Source organism: Pagrus pagrus (assembly GCF_965226575.1).
Source record: "Pagrus pagrus genome assembly, chromosome: 11".
Classification (NCBI taxonomy): Eukaryota; Metazoa; Chordata; class Actinopteri; order Spariformes; family Sparidae; genus Pagrus; species Pagrus pagrus.
Window position 1 is genome coordinate 14,815,136 of NC_140195.1, and position 16,560 is coordinate 14,831,695.

The following is a 16,560-nucleotide window of genomic DNA, read 5'->3' on the forward strand; positions in this document are numbered from 1 at the left end:
TACCTAGTAGTTTTACCGATGCACACTATGCACCGTCTGAGCTGCATTTTGTGTTGTGGAGAATGACGAACCTTGCTCCTAATCAGCACGTCTTGTGCAGACGAAAACCTAAAATCAATAATACTTGGTAATGTGTACAAGCCATTCTGTTTTTTGACCTCATGTGCATTCTTAAGAGGTGACAGCGGGAGTCAAAAAAATGCCTTTATGCGTCAACTATTCAGAAGCTCGCTGGTTGTTTTCCTGGAATATAACTCCCCCTGTGATGTGGCATTTCAGAACAACTGCATTGCTCTGAGCCTCCTTTGCTGCTAAGGATCATAAAGCAGCACTCTCCAAATGAGACACTGACAGAATAACTATTTCTCAACCTTCTTGACTCTGTTAATAAGCACACTTGTCAAGCAATCTGTTCTCCGAGTTAAGTCTTAGTTGAGCCCCGCAAATCAGGATCACAATCAAGGTTCATGTCTGTGTTGAGCCGTCTTCAGGGAGCGCTGAGATTATTATAGCTCCATTGTATCTGATTTAATCCATATTAAGACATCGTCTGAGGCACATTTAACTAAACATATCCGACCCTGCTGCAAATTAGCATTGACACTATCTGAATCTGGATCCGTTTCTGTCGACTCATCTCTCCGCTCTCGGCTCTTCTCTTATGTTATCTTTCTCCTGCACTCTTCCTCTTATTCTCCGTCCGTCTCCCTACCTGTTGTTCCTCCACCTCCTTATTTCTTTCTTCCCCGCGGTGACATTTGTGGGGGTGATTATAGATGGTTGTCCCATCCCTGAAGAGCCATGTGTCATCAGAGTTACTTCCATCTGAGTGAGTGGCCATGAAATGTCAGATGAGAGTACAGATGGATGGATGGTTGAGGGTTAGAGGCCTGGAGAGACAATCTTTCACTCTGCTGAACCCAAAAGAGCTTCATTGGCCTGTGACAGGCTGCCCAAAGAAAATGGAGCTCCACTACTACTTATGGATATCTTTATGAGGCATCATCTTTTATGGCCGCTGCTGTAGCACTTTTATGTTTCATAGTGGAGCTCAGCTGTATAATGAATTTATAGATACACTGAAATTACCTAACACCGTCTATATTCTTAATCAATACAGTGACATTTGATGGTTTGCTGGAAGTTGAAATGCATTATGTTTATATTGAATATCATATTTCTGAAGTCTGGAGCAGCATTGATTGTATTTGTTATGCTACTGCTGAGCCATAATTCTTTGTTATTGTTTATCAAAGTCCTATCATACTGATATTATTAGAATTGATTACTATATAATGTTTTGTAAATTGGACTCTCAGTCTACAGTCATAACCCATTTTCACAACAGCTTAATTTATTAAGTTGGAGCACAAAATTAAGTAATTTGTCAAAAATATAACAATGTGGCTTATCAACACTGTCAGGAAAGGACTTTGAAAAATGTAAAAAATCTTACAAAAAAAAAGGCAAAAAGCACTGGACAAATAGGCTTTAAATACTCTTTAAATCCTTATTGGTGCAGGCAAGTACGTGGTATCACCTTTTTCTAACAGGGACTTACCCACTTCAAATACACAGCGACAAAAGAAACACAAAAATCTCTATTTTCAAATAGCTAACTAAAGCTGGTGTAACGTTTGTGTAGGATCATCTGACTCTGATAGCTGATAAGAAAAATATGTTTTCAGGACCTTAAGGACCACAAATGTTGGCATATATGAGTTTTGACCACCCCATTTTTTTAAACAAAAGCCAACAAGGCTACTTAAAAGACAAGTGGGCTGGTAACTTAAATAATCTACACTGAGCTGAACACTGTGGTGCTGACATACTGTATATAAAGGTTTATAGTGTGAGCTGGTGCTATAGATGGAAGCTTTTGTAGCTGTCCATGGTGCTGAAGAGATGCAGTTTCCTCAGCAAAACATTGGCAAACTCCCTTTTCAAAATGGTTTGAATAAACAAATGATCCCTAAAGATAACAAAGATGTTTTTTTCCATTTTTTCTTCTTTTTCTCTCAATACGACAGCTCTATAATGATGTTTCTAAACTTATAAACCTCACTTGCTCAGTCAACACACACAAATGCAAACTAAACATAAAAATCCTTAAACACACAATCCCGCCCACTAACACTGAAAGCTCTGCCTCCTCCTGTTAGTGATTTCAGTCCTCCGGCGGGTCAAACCACCCGCAAGGGCTTGTGGTCCAAACAGAATCACTTAGCCTATATCTGAAGGGAACTGAGGAAAATTGCAGAGGAATCACATGGGATTTGGTCTGTAAATGGAAACCCAACCCTCAACATGTCATATGTTCCTGTCCTGGCTCCCTCTCCCTCCCTCTTTTTTTGAATAGATGCGTCTTATCCTGAACATCAATAAAAATATCCTGAACATCAATAAAAATGGCATTATGATCTTCCAGCGCATGCATAAAAGCGGTTTATGACCCACAAAGTGAAAACAAATTCCAGCAATAACTATCTTCTTTGTGACTCAGCTCGAATCAGTTCATCTCAAGCTTATTGTGCAGATTGTCTTTAGTGAACCCATACAATAAAATGACAAGAAGAATCAAATATTTGATCTTTTATATCAACAATGTTTATGTCTGCCTTTTCTTGATTGTTGCCTCTCACATGCTTCTTTTATATTCTGCTTGTATGCTGGCTTGGTTCCTCAGCAGGTATTTAAAGGGATGAGTTGTGCCGTCCTGACCTGACATGACATGACCTCCCATCATCACAAATGTGTGTGTCTGTCAGCCCTCAGACAATCTCTGATAAGCCCATCCATCACACATACCTTCACAAGAGCACTCAGTCCCACTCAATAACCCCTCATAGACTTTATTAATATAACCCGCAGGACCCGGCCCTCCGGCGATGGCCTGTGACAACCCTGACCGAGGGCTGACCTGCTTCCCACCTGAGCAGGGTGTTTGTGTACATGTGTGTATTTGTGTGAGTGGGTGTGGGCATTCACCTTATATTAATTTAAATGTGAGGATGTGGAAATTATATATTGTAAAGGGGGGGGTGCATTGTCTGGCCAAAGAAATAATATCACATTGAATTTCTACATTTTCAACATTAAAGGAGACATATCATGCTCATTTTCAGGTTCATAGTTTTATTTTGGGTTACTACTAGAGTAGGTTTACAGGCTCAAAAAACACATCAGTTTTCTCACACTGTCCAGTCCTGCAGCACTGTATTCCCCCTCTGTCTGAAACACTCTGTTCCAGCTCCTGTCTCGTCAAGGCCCGCTCTCCCTAATACCCAGTCTGCTCTGATTGGTCACCTCACATGCCTGACTCAGCAGAGCTAACAACAGAGCAGCAAATGTGGGACATGGTGATGTAGTGTGATGTCACAAAGTCACGCAATTAAAGGCGCGACTACTGACGAGACGTTTCAGGAACAATGTTTTCTGTTGGAGAGAGGAGCTTCCGTCGGTGCGTTCATTGACCTTTATTTAACTTTCAAGACTTTACATGCACATGTACCTATATAAAAGGAAAAGAAAACAATTTAAAAAAGCAAAATAGTCAGCCCTTAAATGCATTTAAAGAGTATTAAAGAAAGTTCAGTGAGGAGAGGCTTTGAAGACAATGTGTCAGGATGAAGTAAGATGCATTTTTATTGTGAACAGAAGGAATAAACGACGTATTAGGTGTTTCCAGAATGAAGGAGACTTCCCCTCAGAGTCTAGACACTGGTAATGGTGATGAAGAATGGTGCTTGATTGGGGACAACTTCGACAACTCCTGATTGGAGGGTTGACCGGAGGTGGCCGGGCATCCACAGTTGAGGTGCTGAAAGGGAGGAGCTGAATGACAGCAAAGAGAGAAAGACAGCGCTTGTCATTTTACAAATGATTGGTTAGTAGAGGACAACGTGACAGGTTGTGAGTAGATGGAGGGGAGAATGAGCTGGAGGAGATGAGGGAGGGCAGGAGAATACAACCGGGAGGCGGTGATTGTAGTTTGGCACAAGCTCCTTATGCTGCTAGCTACAATACATCACCCTTCTCACATGAGTCACATGAAGTAATTCATCCAATTAGCATAGCCATCTAGTTTGCTACATGACTCCGTTGGTTTGTTCACATAGTGCAGATCTACTAGTCAATGAGATTATGTGAAGTTAGAGGACATTGAATACCACGTTCTTTACCTGATAGATAGGCAGTCTAAACCTTAAAGATCGATCATGACCAAACAATCCTCAGACCACGCAGCGAACTCATATGTGTGTGTGTTTGTGCACATGTGAGAATGTGGTAGGAGAGGGATCAAGGGGACTGATGGGGAGAAAAAAACCTCCTGGGTGCACTGAGAAAATATCTCTCCCTCCAGTATATTTCTCTGCTTATCCATCTCCTTCCTCTCTGAAACATTTACCGCCACCTCCATCCCCAGTTTCAATGAAGTCTCACAGCGTCAGGAATGGCCTCAGCATTCATCCAGACAGGAGGGGAAGAAATTACGTCTAACCTCGCTTATCACACGCACACACACACATGCACAGCCTCACACCACTTATTACGGCTTTCTCTTTCTTTAATGTGTGCGAGCACAGCTTTATCTCTGTGCCATGTATAATGGTGCAGAGATGGTATCATCAGAGACGGGCTAGCTCGACTAAATGGGAGCGGCAAATTGACTGTAGTATTAGGAGAGAAGGGCCTCTATCTGGCAATCTGATAGGATCCCATTAAAGAAGGCTTGCAGATGAATATGATTAGCTTTTCATCCCTCCTAATGGAAACATCTTCTGAAGAGGGGAGGAGATGAAATGTTTTGTAGTGATAGGGCCTCTGTACCACTGATGGGATTGTTATTGCCTAATTTGGGTAGAAAGGCCATTAAAGTTCTTGGAAGGGACGATGAATGTTCTCTGTAAGTATACTCTCAGTTATGGCTGCGGACCAGCGGTTCGCTGTGTGTGGGCAGCGCTTTGCTTTGTTGATGCGAAAAAATGCCCTCCTCTTAAATGGCTTCGTATTGGACTTGTTTTTGTGGAAATCAGTAACTAATGAGTCCGAGGTTTCATCTTCCTCCCCGAAATGACCTGCATGGGCTTTCTGTGTGTATTTGTGGTTTGAGTGTGCGTATTTCTCTATGTCACCGCCCTGTGTTTTTACCATCTCCGACCAACTGTGACAGAAGTGCTTCATTAGATTATGAAGTGACTATCATGAGCACAACTTCTTAAGCAGATTATTGTTCATTTATTGCGAGCCTCTGGGGTCCTGTTTGCCGAGTCCTCAAATAACAACCAGCGTTATTCTCTGTGATCCGTCAGAGTGAATGAATTTGATGAGTGCTATTAAGAAACATGTTATTGGATATCTGCAAGACTTGAAAGAACTTTTAAAATATTGATAGGGCTCCTCGCACTGTTTAATGTCATTGCTACGCCAACGGCCTCACCCCATTTCCTCAGGTTGCTGTGAAGCATGAGGCTCAAACAATAAACAGCGTAACAGAATAACACAGCCAGAGACATTTTTTGAAACATTTCTGTTTTTAAATGGGTTTTTTTTACAAGTCAACATGTTCAGACTGGTGTGTGTGCAGCCAGTTCTTTTATATGCAGGCGATCCTAGCATCCTAGATTAACTACATCTGCGTCCTGCCAAGCCTACAGGGGCCTCTAATGTACATCACAGATGCATCAGGGGACCTATGCCACATGTTGTTGTATCCAAGTGAAAATGTGTCCATCTGCCATGTGTTAATGAAAGATCAGTACAAAACCATCCGGAGACGGTACATTTGATGTTTTATTTTGTCTTCACACACTCAGAGACCAGTTTATTAGGTTCACATAAAAACTAATGTAGTCTCATACAACAGTCCTGCAATAATTCCCAACTTTATGAAGGTTATAATGTCCGGTTTTGTTTAAACAGCTTCCAAGATGTGTTTACTGGCAAGGTTTGGGTTTTTGGTTTAGTCATTTCCTTTTTTGATTGTGTAGGTTCTCTCCACCTGTGTTATGTTTTGCTTTACACTTCCTGTCTTTGTCTTTTTCCCTGCCCTTTTTTTCCCTGTTCACCTGTGTTTTTCCTTCAGTCTTTTTCGGTTCATCTGCATTTCCTGCGTCTGTTCCCCGGTCCTGCTTTTGTTCCTTGTGTGTCCTCAGTGTTCCTGCTTCTTTTCCCCGTGGCTATTGTTGTTCCTAGTTTTTGTATCTCTCTTTAGTTTTTTCTTAGATTCTCTTTAGCCTGGTTTTGTGCCTGCCTTTGTATTGCCCGCATTTTGATTTCAGCTTTGTTAATGAAGCTTGCCTTTTGTTTTTTAAACCTGCCTGCCTCGGTGTCCTGCATTTGGGTCCTTTTTTTAAAATATAACATTTATTACATTTTAGAGGATGTGGTCTGTAGTGCTACAGAGTTGTATTGCATTGTACTGAAACATTTTTATAGAGTTGTTTACACTAAATAAACATCTCTCATTAATTTTATTGGCAAAATATACTTTAAGCTCTTCAACATTATTCTTTGACCTATTGTCAGGCTATGGCCCTCTTAGCTGATTGTAAATATTCTTTTGCATATCAATCTACATTGCTACATTTTTTTTTTAATTATTATTATTAGTAATATTTGTATTCATATCTCAATAAGTAAAGCTGTTACTACTACTGTGGCTGCTGTACAAGTACACAAGTACAATACAGTACACACAGTACAATGAGTAAATGTACTTTATCCCAACGATACACAATACAGTGTCAGTACTTGCCATTAAGATTCCCCTTCCCCTTCCTGTCTTGCCCTCCTCTTTTATAAGTCATTCACTCTGTGTGTGTGTGTGTGTGTGTGTGTGTGTGTGTGTGTTTCCATTATTGCACGGGGGCATCATAACCTCTCTGTAATTTACACTACGCGCTCAGTGACACCGCTACATCTCTCATTTTCCACTGTTTCTGACATGTCACATTTCGTTCGGGGCGAGTGTGACGAGTCGGAGAAGAGACATATTCCCTTGCAACATTTAGTTTCTGTCTTTCTGGCTTTGCTTCTCCTTCCAGCCTCTTGGCGCCATCCAAACTGCAAATTTGCAAAAGATGTGTTCACAGATGAGTGTCTCCCTGAGTCATTATCTCATTTGTCTGTTTCCTCAAGAGAATCAACATGTCTTGCACATGTGCTTCGTAGTAATTGTGCAGCTTGAGATTGGCATGTTTTGAGGACATTTCCATTGTAGATATGTAAAACCTAACAAGGATTGACTATAATAACTCACGGCTAAAAAGCTGCATCATTATTCTTGCTGTGGCTGTAATGAGGATGGATTGGATTATATGAATACTTGGGGTTAGACCATTTTGATTGTGAATTGCACGTTTATGTAACTCACTATGAACACAAAATGTTACCTAACAGACACAGAAATCTCTTCCACAATCAGTCTTAACATAAGTGCGAACATGTGTAACGCTGGATGCTGAAAGGCTTTTTGTTTCAGGTTTATTTGCAGCCAGACTTCGAGTCAGTTCCAATAAATTCAGTAGAACTTCTTGTTTATCTGGGAACAAGAACAAATTACCTGCACTTTTAACTCATGAATAAGAAATGAACACCATTAGAAATAAAGGTTGCTTTTCCAGCATAAGTTGTGCTCTTTTAGCTTTTGAATTTCTTCGCCTCCGTCTTCTTTTCCTTCCACTGTTGATTCTTGCGGCTTGTGGCTTCTTCATTTGGATAAGAAAAGGAGGGGATTTAATGTAGTTATTGTAATTGTGTTGTCTGCCTTTGAACTCTGGACGAGATTGCTTTTGACTTGCAAATATTTCAGATTGAATTGGACTAAATGACTTTTGGGAAATGTCTCTGGCATTCACGTGTCCTCCTTTCTCCTCTGCAAAGGTTAATAGTATCTGCTCTCAGTGAATGAGTCAGTGGACTTTAGTGGGCCACTGAGTGGCAGAGGAGGTTTGGTCGGAGGCTCTCTCTTTCTCCCTTGGGCTGGGATGGAGTCAGCAGGTCAAGCTCTATTCAGGTGGGGACTGACGCATGCGGTGCGGAGAATCCTAAAAAGAATGAAGAAAGCCTTGTACAGGAGAAATGAATGGGCAGCGAGCTGAACCGGTTGACAGTGTGTTGAATGTGTGTCTCTACTCGCGTGATATGAATGACCTCCTGTCGGCTGTGCGTGACGAGAAGTTTGAGCTACCACCGACAGATTTTATTAAATGCATAACAAGACGTTTCACTCAATTTGCTCTCTCTCTCTCCCTGTCACCTCTCTCAGGTACGGAGACATGGTTCCTAAGACGATTGCAGGGAAGATCTTCGGCTCAATCTGCTCTCTGAGTGGGGTGCTGGTAATTGCCCTGCCTGTCCCTGTCATCGTGTCCAACTTTAGCCGCATCTATCACCAGAACCAGAGAGCAGACAAGCGACGGGCGCAGAAGATGCAGGTGAACACAGTTTTATTTCCTTCAACCTGGGGCCCAGAGGGTTGGACCTCCAGCCCAGAGGGGAGCTTTGACGTGTCTCTCCCCCAGAGGAGAGGATTCTGCAGGCTAATGATGTGTGTGTAATGCACATTGACTTACATTCACATTTACAGTCGGTGGGTGATACGTATTCAGTGAGGATCACCAAACTTTAATGGACCTTCTCCCATGACATGAATACCTAAACCCTGACCTTCCAATTTTTTCCTTTGGTCTGCATACATATAAATCAGGTTGGAGGAATTTTCCCTTATACCCAGAATACTGATGTCTCCCTCACGAAGTGTCTGTGTGCAGCTTGCTAGGTCAAGAGGCAGCCATGAGACTTTGTCGATTGTTTTTACCACTTTCTAATTAGGAATTCTTGATAACGAGTTTGTAAGCTGTAACTAATGGCTTTATTGATGGTTAACACTGATCAGATACTCCTTTAAGCCATCAATAAGAACGACTTTAAGGTCGTCAGGCTGTGAAAAATGTGCTACCAGCAGGACACTTTGTCCTATTCGTTCTTTGATAAATCAGGGAATTATCTCTGATGAGCCAATGACCTGATAGAAAAACCTGAAATCTGCCTAATCTTAGACAAAAATCTATTCATTATGTAAAACTAGAGACCTAAAGGCTTATTAGGAAATGTGGAACACACAAGCAGAGTATTTATTAATGGATTACCCACATTTGCATTTTCACTGCATTATTAACTAAATTGAAAAGATAAACAGTTGCAAAGGGATTTTACACCGACTGGCAACCCCAAACTTGTTGTTATTAAAGGCTTGTACCTGATATTTAAAACATTACTAAATGCTTTATTTACAATTAATAAAGCTAATAGTTGCAACTTATAAATTATTAGAAAGTGGCACTAGGTTTTTTTTACTGTGGCAAAACATTGCTGAGAAAAATTGTTAAAAGGCCCTTAAATATATATGTAATTTAGTTCTTATCAAGAGGGTGGGGCTCGGATGTAAATACATGATACATGATCATGTACTTAATGTAGGCATCAGGTTTAACCAAAACCTACGTAAAGATTGGTTAATTAGTTTATACAATTAATATAATTATATAATATAAAGTAATTATTACTCTAGTGGCAAAATGTGCAACTAGAGTCTAAAAACTGTTTTTTTCACATATTCATTAGTATCACTCCTGTAAATACACTTTGATTTCTTAAAATTGGTGGATTTACCCTTTAAACAAGATTACTAGAGTTCATGTTATGGAGGAAAAATAACACTAGAAATGAGTCTTTAAAGCATTAAGAGCTCTTTCTTGACATCCATGATCTGAGCTGAACAAAGTCGTTCTTTTACTCTGTAAAATATAAAACTCACACAACCTGAATATTGTCGATAACACCCCAAACCTGTTTACAAACCGAGGCTAACTCCTAAAAATAGTCTCAAAGAAGTGAATATCAGCATTTTCCCCTCCTTGCACGGTCTTCTCTGTGGGTCTGTCCTTGTGAGGAGATTTTATCCTTGTAACTAACAGGCACAAATTTATAAAGGGATTATGTAAACTCGTGTTTAAACTGCGGAAGATTTAAAGATCCTATCTTCCTTTGGGTAAATAGCCCTGCCGTTAGACCTTTAAAGAATCATGTTGTGGTGTGTCCATGAGCCAAACTTGGGGAGCAGCATCAGCTGGCGCGCACACAGATCTGGTCTGGTAATCATGGTTTGAGGGCAAGCCTGACCGTTGGTTCTCCTGAGATAGATGGTAGTGTGTTTGTTGTTGAGCTGGCAGACATGCACACACTGACACATATTTTCAGAGTCCATTCCTCTCTCTCATCACTCTCGTTCACACATCTCCCAGCAAGGCTTCTCACTCCTTTTTCTTATATCTTGTCCTCTCCCCTTATTTTTCTGCTCCTCCTCCTCCTCCTCCTCCTCCTCCCCACCCCACCCTGTCTCTCTCACCCTCTCTGTGATTACTGCCATCCATCTCGGCACATGCTCTCCGGTTGTAGTTTAAATCTGTTTAAAGTCCTGCAGTTCGACCGCGGCCTGACCGCTGCCCATTCTTAACTAACTGTAACCTTGTCTGCCGAGCGAGACTCCGGTGTAACAAAGCCAAGTGTGCGGGGAGGAGAAGACACACGGAGGGGACGGCAGGAGGGTCAGAAGAAATTATCGAGATTGAAAACCGGTTGGAGCTGATGAGATGTATAGTGTTGACGCAGAGGAGAGAGAGGAGCGGTGACGAGGAAGGCCAGAGGGAAGGAGGGAGCAGGGGAGGCAGGGGGAGAGGAGAAAGGGGGAAGAGCTGGAGGCGATGTGCGTCCTAATGCTGTGTTCTCTCCTGAAATAGCCATCACCCAGATGAGGTGCTGGCTGGAAGGAAGGTGTGTGTCTGTGTTGCCTTGTGTACGTATGTGCATCTGTTTAAGTGCATGTGTCTTTGTGCGTGTGCGTCCACCGTACTTCCTGTCAGCTTAGGCCCTGCCCTTGGTCTGTCCCACCCTCCCGTGTGTGTGTGTTCTCACACTGAGCCGCAGTGTGGTGCAGTGTCCCAAACACCAGAACAGACACCCACGCTTCCAGAAGCACCCACCAGCTAGCCAGTGTAGCATGACGGCGCTGTCGTCATTAACCAGCACTAAATGACTCCCTCAGGCAATTGAATGCCTCCCCGGCTCGCCCGCGGTGAGGTCAGCGATTTGCTCAAGCACCCATACATCCAACGGATACGTTTCATAACAGCATGACTCAAACATCTTATCATCGCCTTCATAATAATATTCCACCTGGATGCTTTGATCCCAGAGAGCGTTATTACTACGGCAAATCAGAGGATAAGTGCCAAGTGTGATGATAGGTTTGCAAATGTGATATTTTAGAGCATTTAGGAGATGCAATCTGTGCTCCATCTCTGTCTTTAATTAGCCCACGGGATTAAGTGTTGCTTAGCATTTAAGCTTGTGTGCTTAAGACCACTGAAGTGTGTCTTGAATTACATATTGTGCGAGCTTCAGTGGTAGAGGCTGTGGAAATTATATATTTTCACATCCCAACTGGTTGTTAACTGAAACATCCCCTCTCCCTCTTTCAGCCAGGCTAGCAGCTCTTTGACTGTATGGATGTTAATGTCAGGCAGTCCACCACTTTGGTCCAGATTGATTATCTCAATAACTAATGGATGGATTGGTACGGAATTTTGTACAGACAGTCATGGTTCCCAAAGGACGGATCCTAATTAATTTTTCTCAAGGTTATCATTTGTGGTTCAGAGAGAAGTATCCTGACAAGTATTGGATGGATTGCCATGTAATTTGGTACATATTATATTACATTTTACAGATAATTTGATGAACTCCTGACTTTACATCTCGTGTCATCCATCATCAGGCCAGGTTTTGTTAATGACCAGATACCTGCAAAACTAATGAAATTCCCATCAGCTATCTAATTAGCAAATGTTAGCATGCTAACAGGATAAACTAATATGGTAAACACTGTAAACCTCAAGCCTCCAGGAAGTGCGAGAGGCTTTGAAGCCGGTTTAACCCAGTGTTCATCCATGTTATTACCACACCAGGGGATGCACACAGGCCCAAAGAGGCTTTTTCCTGTAAGCTGACACTGTGAAAGAAGTGGCTGTAAAACAGTGGATAAATATCTTTAGTAGTATCACAGCCTCTGCAATGTCATCCATTTCACTGTTTGGTTTATTCCGTCCGACAACATTTAGAAAGTCTAGAATAACCAGACAATTAAACAAAGTTTGCAGAGAGCTAACCAAGAAGTTAGCTAGATGGGCCAATGTAAATCACTAGTACACCTCCTCTATTAGCCCAAAGATGCGGAAGCTACGAGAAGATTTGGGTAAATTTATACCCAGGAAGTCCAACTTTTTTGGCTTCATGTGCCACTTAGCAATTTTAAAGGGGAATTCCTATATTTCTAAACCTGAGCCCTGTAGCTACATGCTTTGGTGTGTAAATGATTCATAGGTATCAAAAGTTTAGGGCCCAGGTTTAAAAACATCAGAATTACCCATTAATAGGAATGAAAGGGCCCCTGCTACTAACGCTGTATCCACTTTCTCTTTAATACATCAATGGTAAACCTGATAGACAGCATTGTCACTGGGAGGCTGTTACTGTAATATGCTGTCATTAGCATTTAGCTCCAAGCTCCTGTGTGCCTCGAAGAGCCACTAGCGTGACTGTAGACATCCTGTTGTATAATTTGAAGCAACTGTGATGTATTTTACTGCATTTTATAAGAGCTACTGCTGACATGTGTTCAGCTCACTCCATGTTACATCGCATTAATTTAATGTTCTTTGACTCTGGGTTGGCAGTCTCTCACACTATAAAAGATCAGTGTCGAGGGTGTATGATCGAGCCATTACCATGGTTTGGTCCAGCCTTTCTCTGCTAATGACAACTGTGATCTTTAATGCCTCAACCGAGCCATGAATTGTTCAAGCACGCCTTATCCTTCAGTACCCCATTACTATAGTCCACGTAGCATGTAGTGTTCTTTAATGCTCCATAACCTTAATGACAGATGACCTTCGCAGCCATTAAGCCAACCATTTAGCAAGTATCACTGGTCATTTACCATCGCAAAACGTCATTTGTTCGGCATTTATTACCTGCACATGGTTATATGTCACGGAAAATCCATTCCTGCTCAGATCATTTCTGAGAATAAGGCGGTGTTTAACTGAGAGTAAAATAGGATAGCCGGCCAAGATTGCCTTTCACAGTACTTAAACAATGTGGAGAGACCAGACAGGAGGAGAGGAAGTGCAGCATCCCTCAGCATTTACCAGCCACGTCTCTTCTCACCCCTTTTTTCTCTCTTAACATGCTTCTCCCCTCCCTTCCTGCCCCCAGTTCACATCCATCTTTATTCAGGTCTAATTGTTAGCTGTTCTGGGCTCCCATTACAATTAGCCATCCATCTGGGTGGTGGTAGAGAGACAGCCCCTGATCCATCTCACTGCACAAAGGAAAGATACATGAGGATGCCACTAGTTGCTGTGTGGCACAGGAGGAACACACAGCTGAGACACAGAGACATACAGTCTCTATCCTCCCTCCCTTTAGTCTTCAGTGTCGCTACGGTTGTTCTACAATGAATTGAATATTTGAGTCCTTCCCCGTCTGCGTGCCTGATCCCGTAAAATGATCTGAAACAGAGAGTCCAATCTGCAGGGGTTACTCGTTATTGGCTCCTCTGAGCTTATTTGCATAAAGCTAATAATATCCTCAGGTAGGTCCAATTACACATTCTTAATAGTACACCTGACAGAGGGCAGGATTTAAAATGGAGAATCACAAAGGGCAAGTTATACAAAAGGATTAAAAGAGAGTGGGGCAGGAATTTAAATGAGCTTAACTTCTAATTGTGTCTACAGCGTTCTCCTGGGTCTGGTTCTCTGGTGCTATGAAGAATGTGTCCTTGTGTTCTCAGGTGGCACCTGGTTAAGGACAGATGCAAATGACCCCCTTTGCCCATATACAGCAGCAACAAAAGGAGCGCCACAAACAAATTATTTTGTAAATGGCTCGTGTGACTGATTCAAGACAACGCACCTTTACCAGTTTTCTCGTACTTGGGATTTTCTCTTAGGTGAGCATTAAATTCAGGAGTGGTCCGGACCTACACAGAGATTTGCTGCCTCTACACTGGGAGAAAAAGTTCAAATATGATACAAACTATGATATAAAATCCACTAAATAAAAATATACAACTCAATTCAGAATTAATATCCTGTTCACCATATTGTCATTAATGGTTTGCCAATTTACTAAGAGGATTTTTAGATGCTGTGATTTTTATTGGCATTTTTTGGAACCACAAATTATACAGTTAAGTAGCTATTAAGGAGTATTCCCGTTCAATACTCTCTGAAAACTGCCTCAGGGTCTCTATGGAACATCCTTCATTATATCTCAGTACCTCACAGTGTTGCACCACCTATACTACTAACTTCTCTATCTGCTTGACCGTCACATCCCGTTGACCACCTGCCTTCTAAGTTGTGCAGCATTTTACTTTTAAGAATTTTGCGCCGTTCAGAGGGTTTGTTTTTTTGATGGGGACTCGGAGCACTTGTCGGACCATATTTCACAGAAAAAAAGGGGGAGATTTATCATAAGAACTCAACAATTCCCAATGTCAGCTCTATTATCTGCCTGTTGTCGCATTTTTACCTCCACCAAGAGAATATGTTTTCACCCCTTGGGCAATGGTTGGTGGGTGTGTTGGTTGGTTTGGTTGATTTGGCTGGTTTGGCTGGCTCACTGGCAGCATTACACAAAGACTATTTAACAGATTTCCGGATAAAGTAATTAGATTTTGGACACTGCGAGAAAGGGTGTTTTTTAAAATAATGCATGGATGTTGTTGGTGTATTTAGGTGGCTGGTATGTATGTCAGCTCAAAAGGGGACTGTTGGGCCTCGGCAGAGGTATGCGCTCTACAGAGTGCCATTTTAATTTTTTTCTTTACATTTTACAAATTAAGTGTCTTTCAGTCATTTTCTTGAACTTGAAATACACCATTATCATCTAAGCCCACCCATTGATTGTCAATAGAGAGAGAAACTTTTGTGTTTGATATGTTTATTGAGTTTCTTCCTTGATTTCATAATCACAAACCCTTTTGCTTTATTGCCAAATCCCCAATCTTGTAAAACTACCCACTGAGACAAATGCAGCACGTACCTTGAAGAGATAAACAGTTCTGGGACTATGTTTGACAAAATGACTCATTGGTAAATCACGAATCCTGCCTCAGGTGTAGAAAACAGGAAAATCTATCAGTCTCTCTCATTATTTTGTTTCCCATTATTGTTCCAGCGTCTGTTAAGATTAATTTGCCATCGTTGTTCTACCTTCTTGTCTTTTTCTCACTTTGACTGAAAATCTTTCTCCAGTTCGACCAGTTTTTGTTCTTAAACTCTGTTGCGGTTCATGAGCATTACATCGGCTCAGGGCTTACCGGCAGAATCAAAACAAAAACAAGTCGCTCTCCTCTCTCTCTCTTTCCCCTTCCCCTCTCAGTCTCGCTCCCTTTGCTCCAAATCATCTCACTATTGTTTTTAGCCCTCCCTCAGAAGGTTCAAGTCAAAAGGTGAAGATGACTTCTGGCTGAGAGTGTTTTGCCCTTCTAGACAATCAATAAAGTCGTCTGCACTTTGCAAGAAGGCAGCGCAAAAACAGAGAGAAGGAGATATGTTGACTGGGGACTTCACTGAGGGGGGTCAATAGTTCTGTTATGAATTATGTCCTTTGTTAAAAAAAACATCCTTAACTTCAGCGTCACAGCATCTTGCAGGCTGGGCTGTACTTTTCTCTATAAAGTGGAGGTAATCCAGGCTTAGTAAAGGTATTTCGTCTCTGAGTGGTGTTAGTCCGAGGTTAAGCTGTCTGTGCTACAGTGGCAGACTTCTGTGGACTAGAGGTGTCGGGGGACTTGATTTCCACTGAATCAATTCTTGCCTTCGTTGGCCTTCACTGGCTCCCAGACGGATTTCCTAAAAGTCAGTTCTTCCCCAGTTTCTCTCCTGCTTTACTGTCTTGCCCTCCTCTTTTATAAGTCATTCACTGTGTGTGTGTGTGTGTGTGTGTGTGTGTGTGTGTGTGTGTGTGTGTGTGTGTGTGTGTGTGTGTGTGTGTGTGTGATATTATAAAGCAACATACCTCAGACTGACTTATTTCCTTCTGGCAGGAATGTCAGCATGTATAAAAGCAACTCTTTAGATGAGTGGCAGCTGCAAAACAAAATGAGACTCTTCCACAGCTATTTATATGTGTGTGTGTATCTGTGTGTGTGTGTGTGTGTGTGTGTGTGTGTGTGTGTGTGTGTCCTCATCAGATGGTCTCCTCTTTCGCTCATACGGTTTCGAGGCAGGCCTGAGGCGGAACCTAATCTGGTCTCATAGCTCGATTGCTCCACTTTTCACTCAACCAAATCCTATACAGGCAGTCTGGCAAAGATGCAACTCACAAGCCGGCATGAATTTTTTAGCTTTAACTTTCAATTTTAAAAAATGAACTTCTAAGAAAACTTCCTGGCAGTGCTCAACGGAGTATGGCATGGGAGCTGAG

General features: G+C 41.9%; 1 protein-coding gene across 1 annotated transcript in view; it reads left to right on the plus strand.

The window, feature by feature from the left end:
- The window catches only part of kcnd3 (potassium voltage-gated channel, Shal-related subfamily, member 3), a 110,763-nt gene that overhangs the window by 78,112 nt on the left and 16,091 nt on the right, over positions 1-16,560 (plus strand). Inside the window, exon 3 of the mRNA XM_084366391.1 lies at positions 8,270-8,438. Coding sequence (XP_084222517.1) covers positions 8,270-8,438 — 169 coding nt within the window. The remainder of the gene's footprint in view (positions 1-8,269; positions 8,439-16,560) is intronic.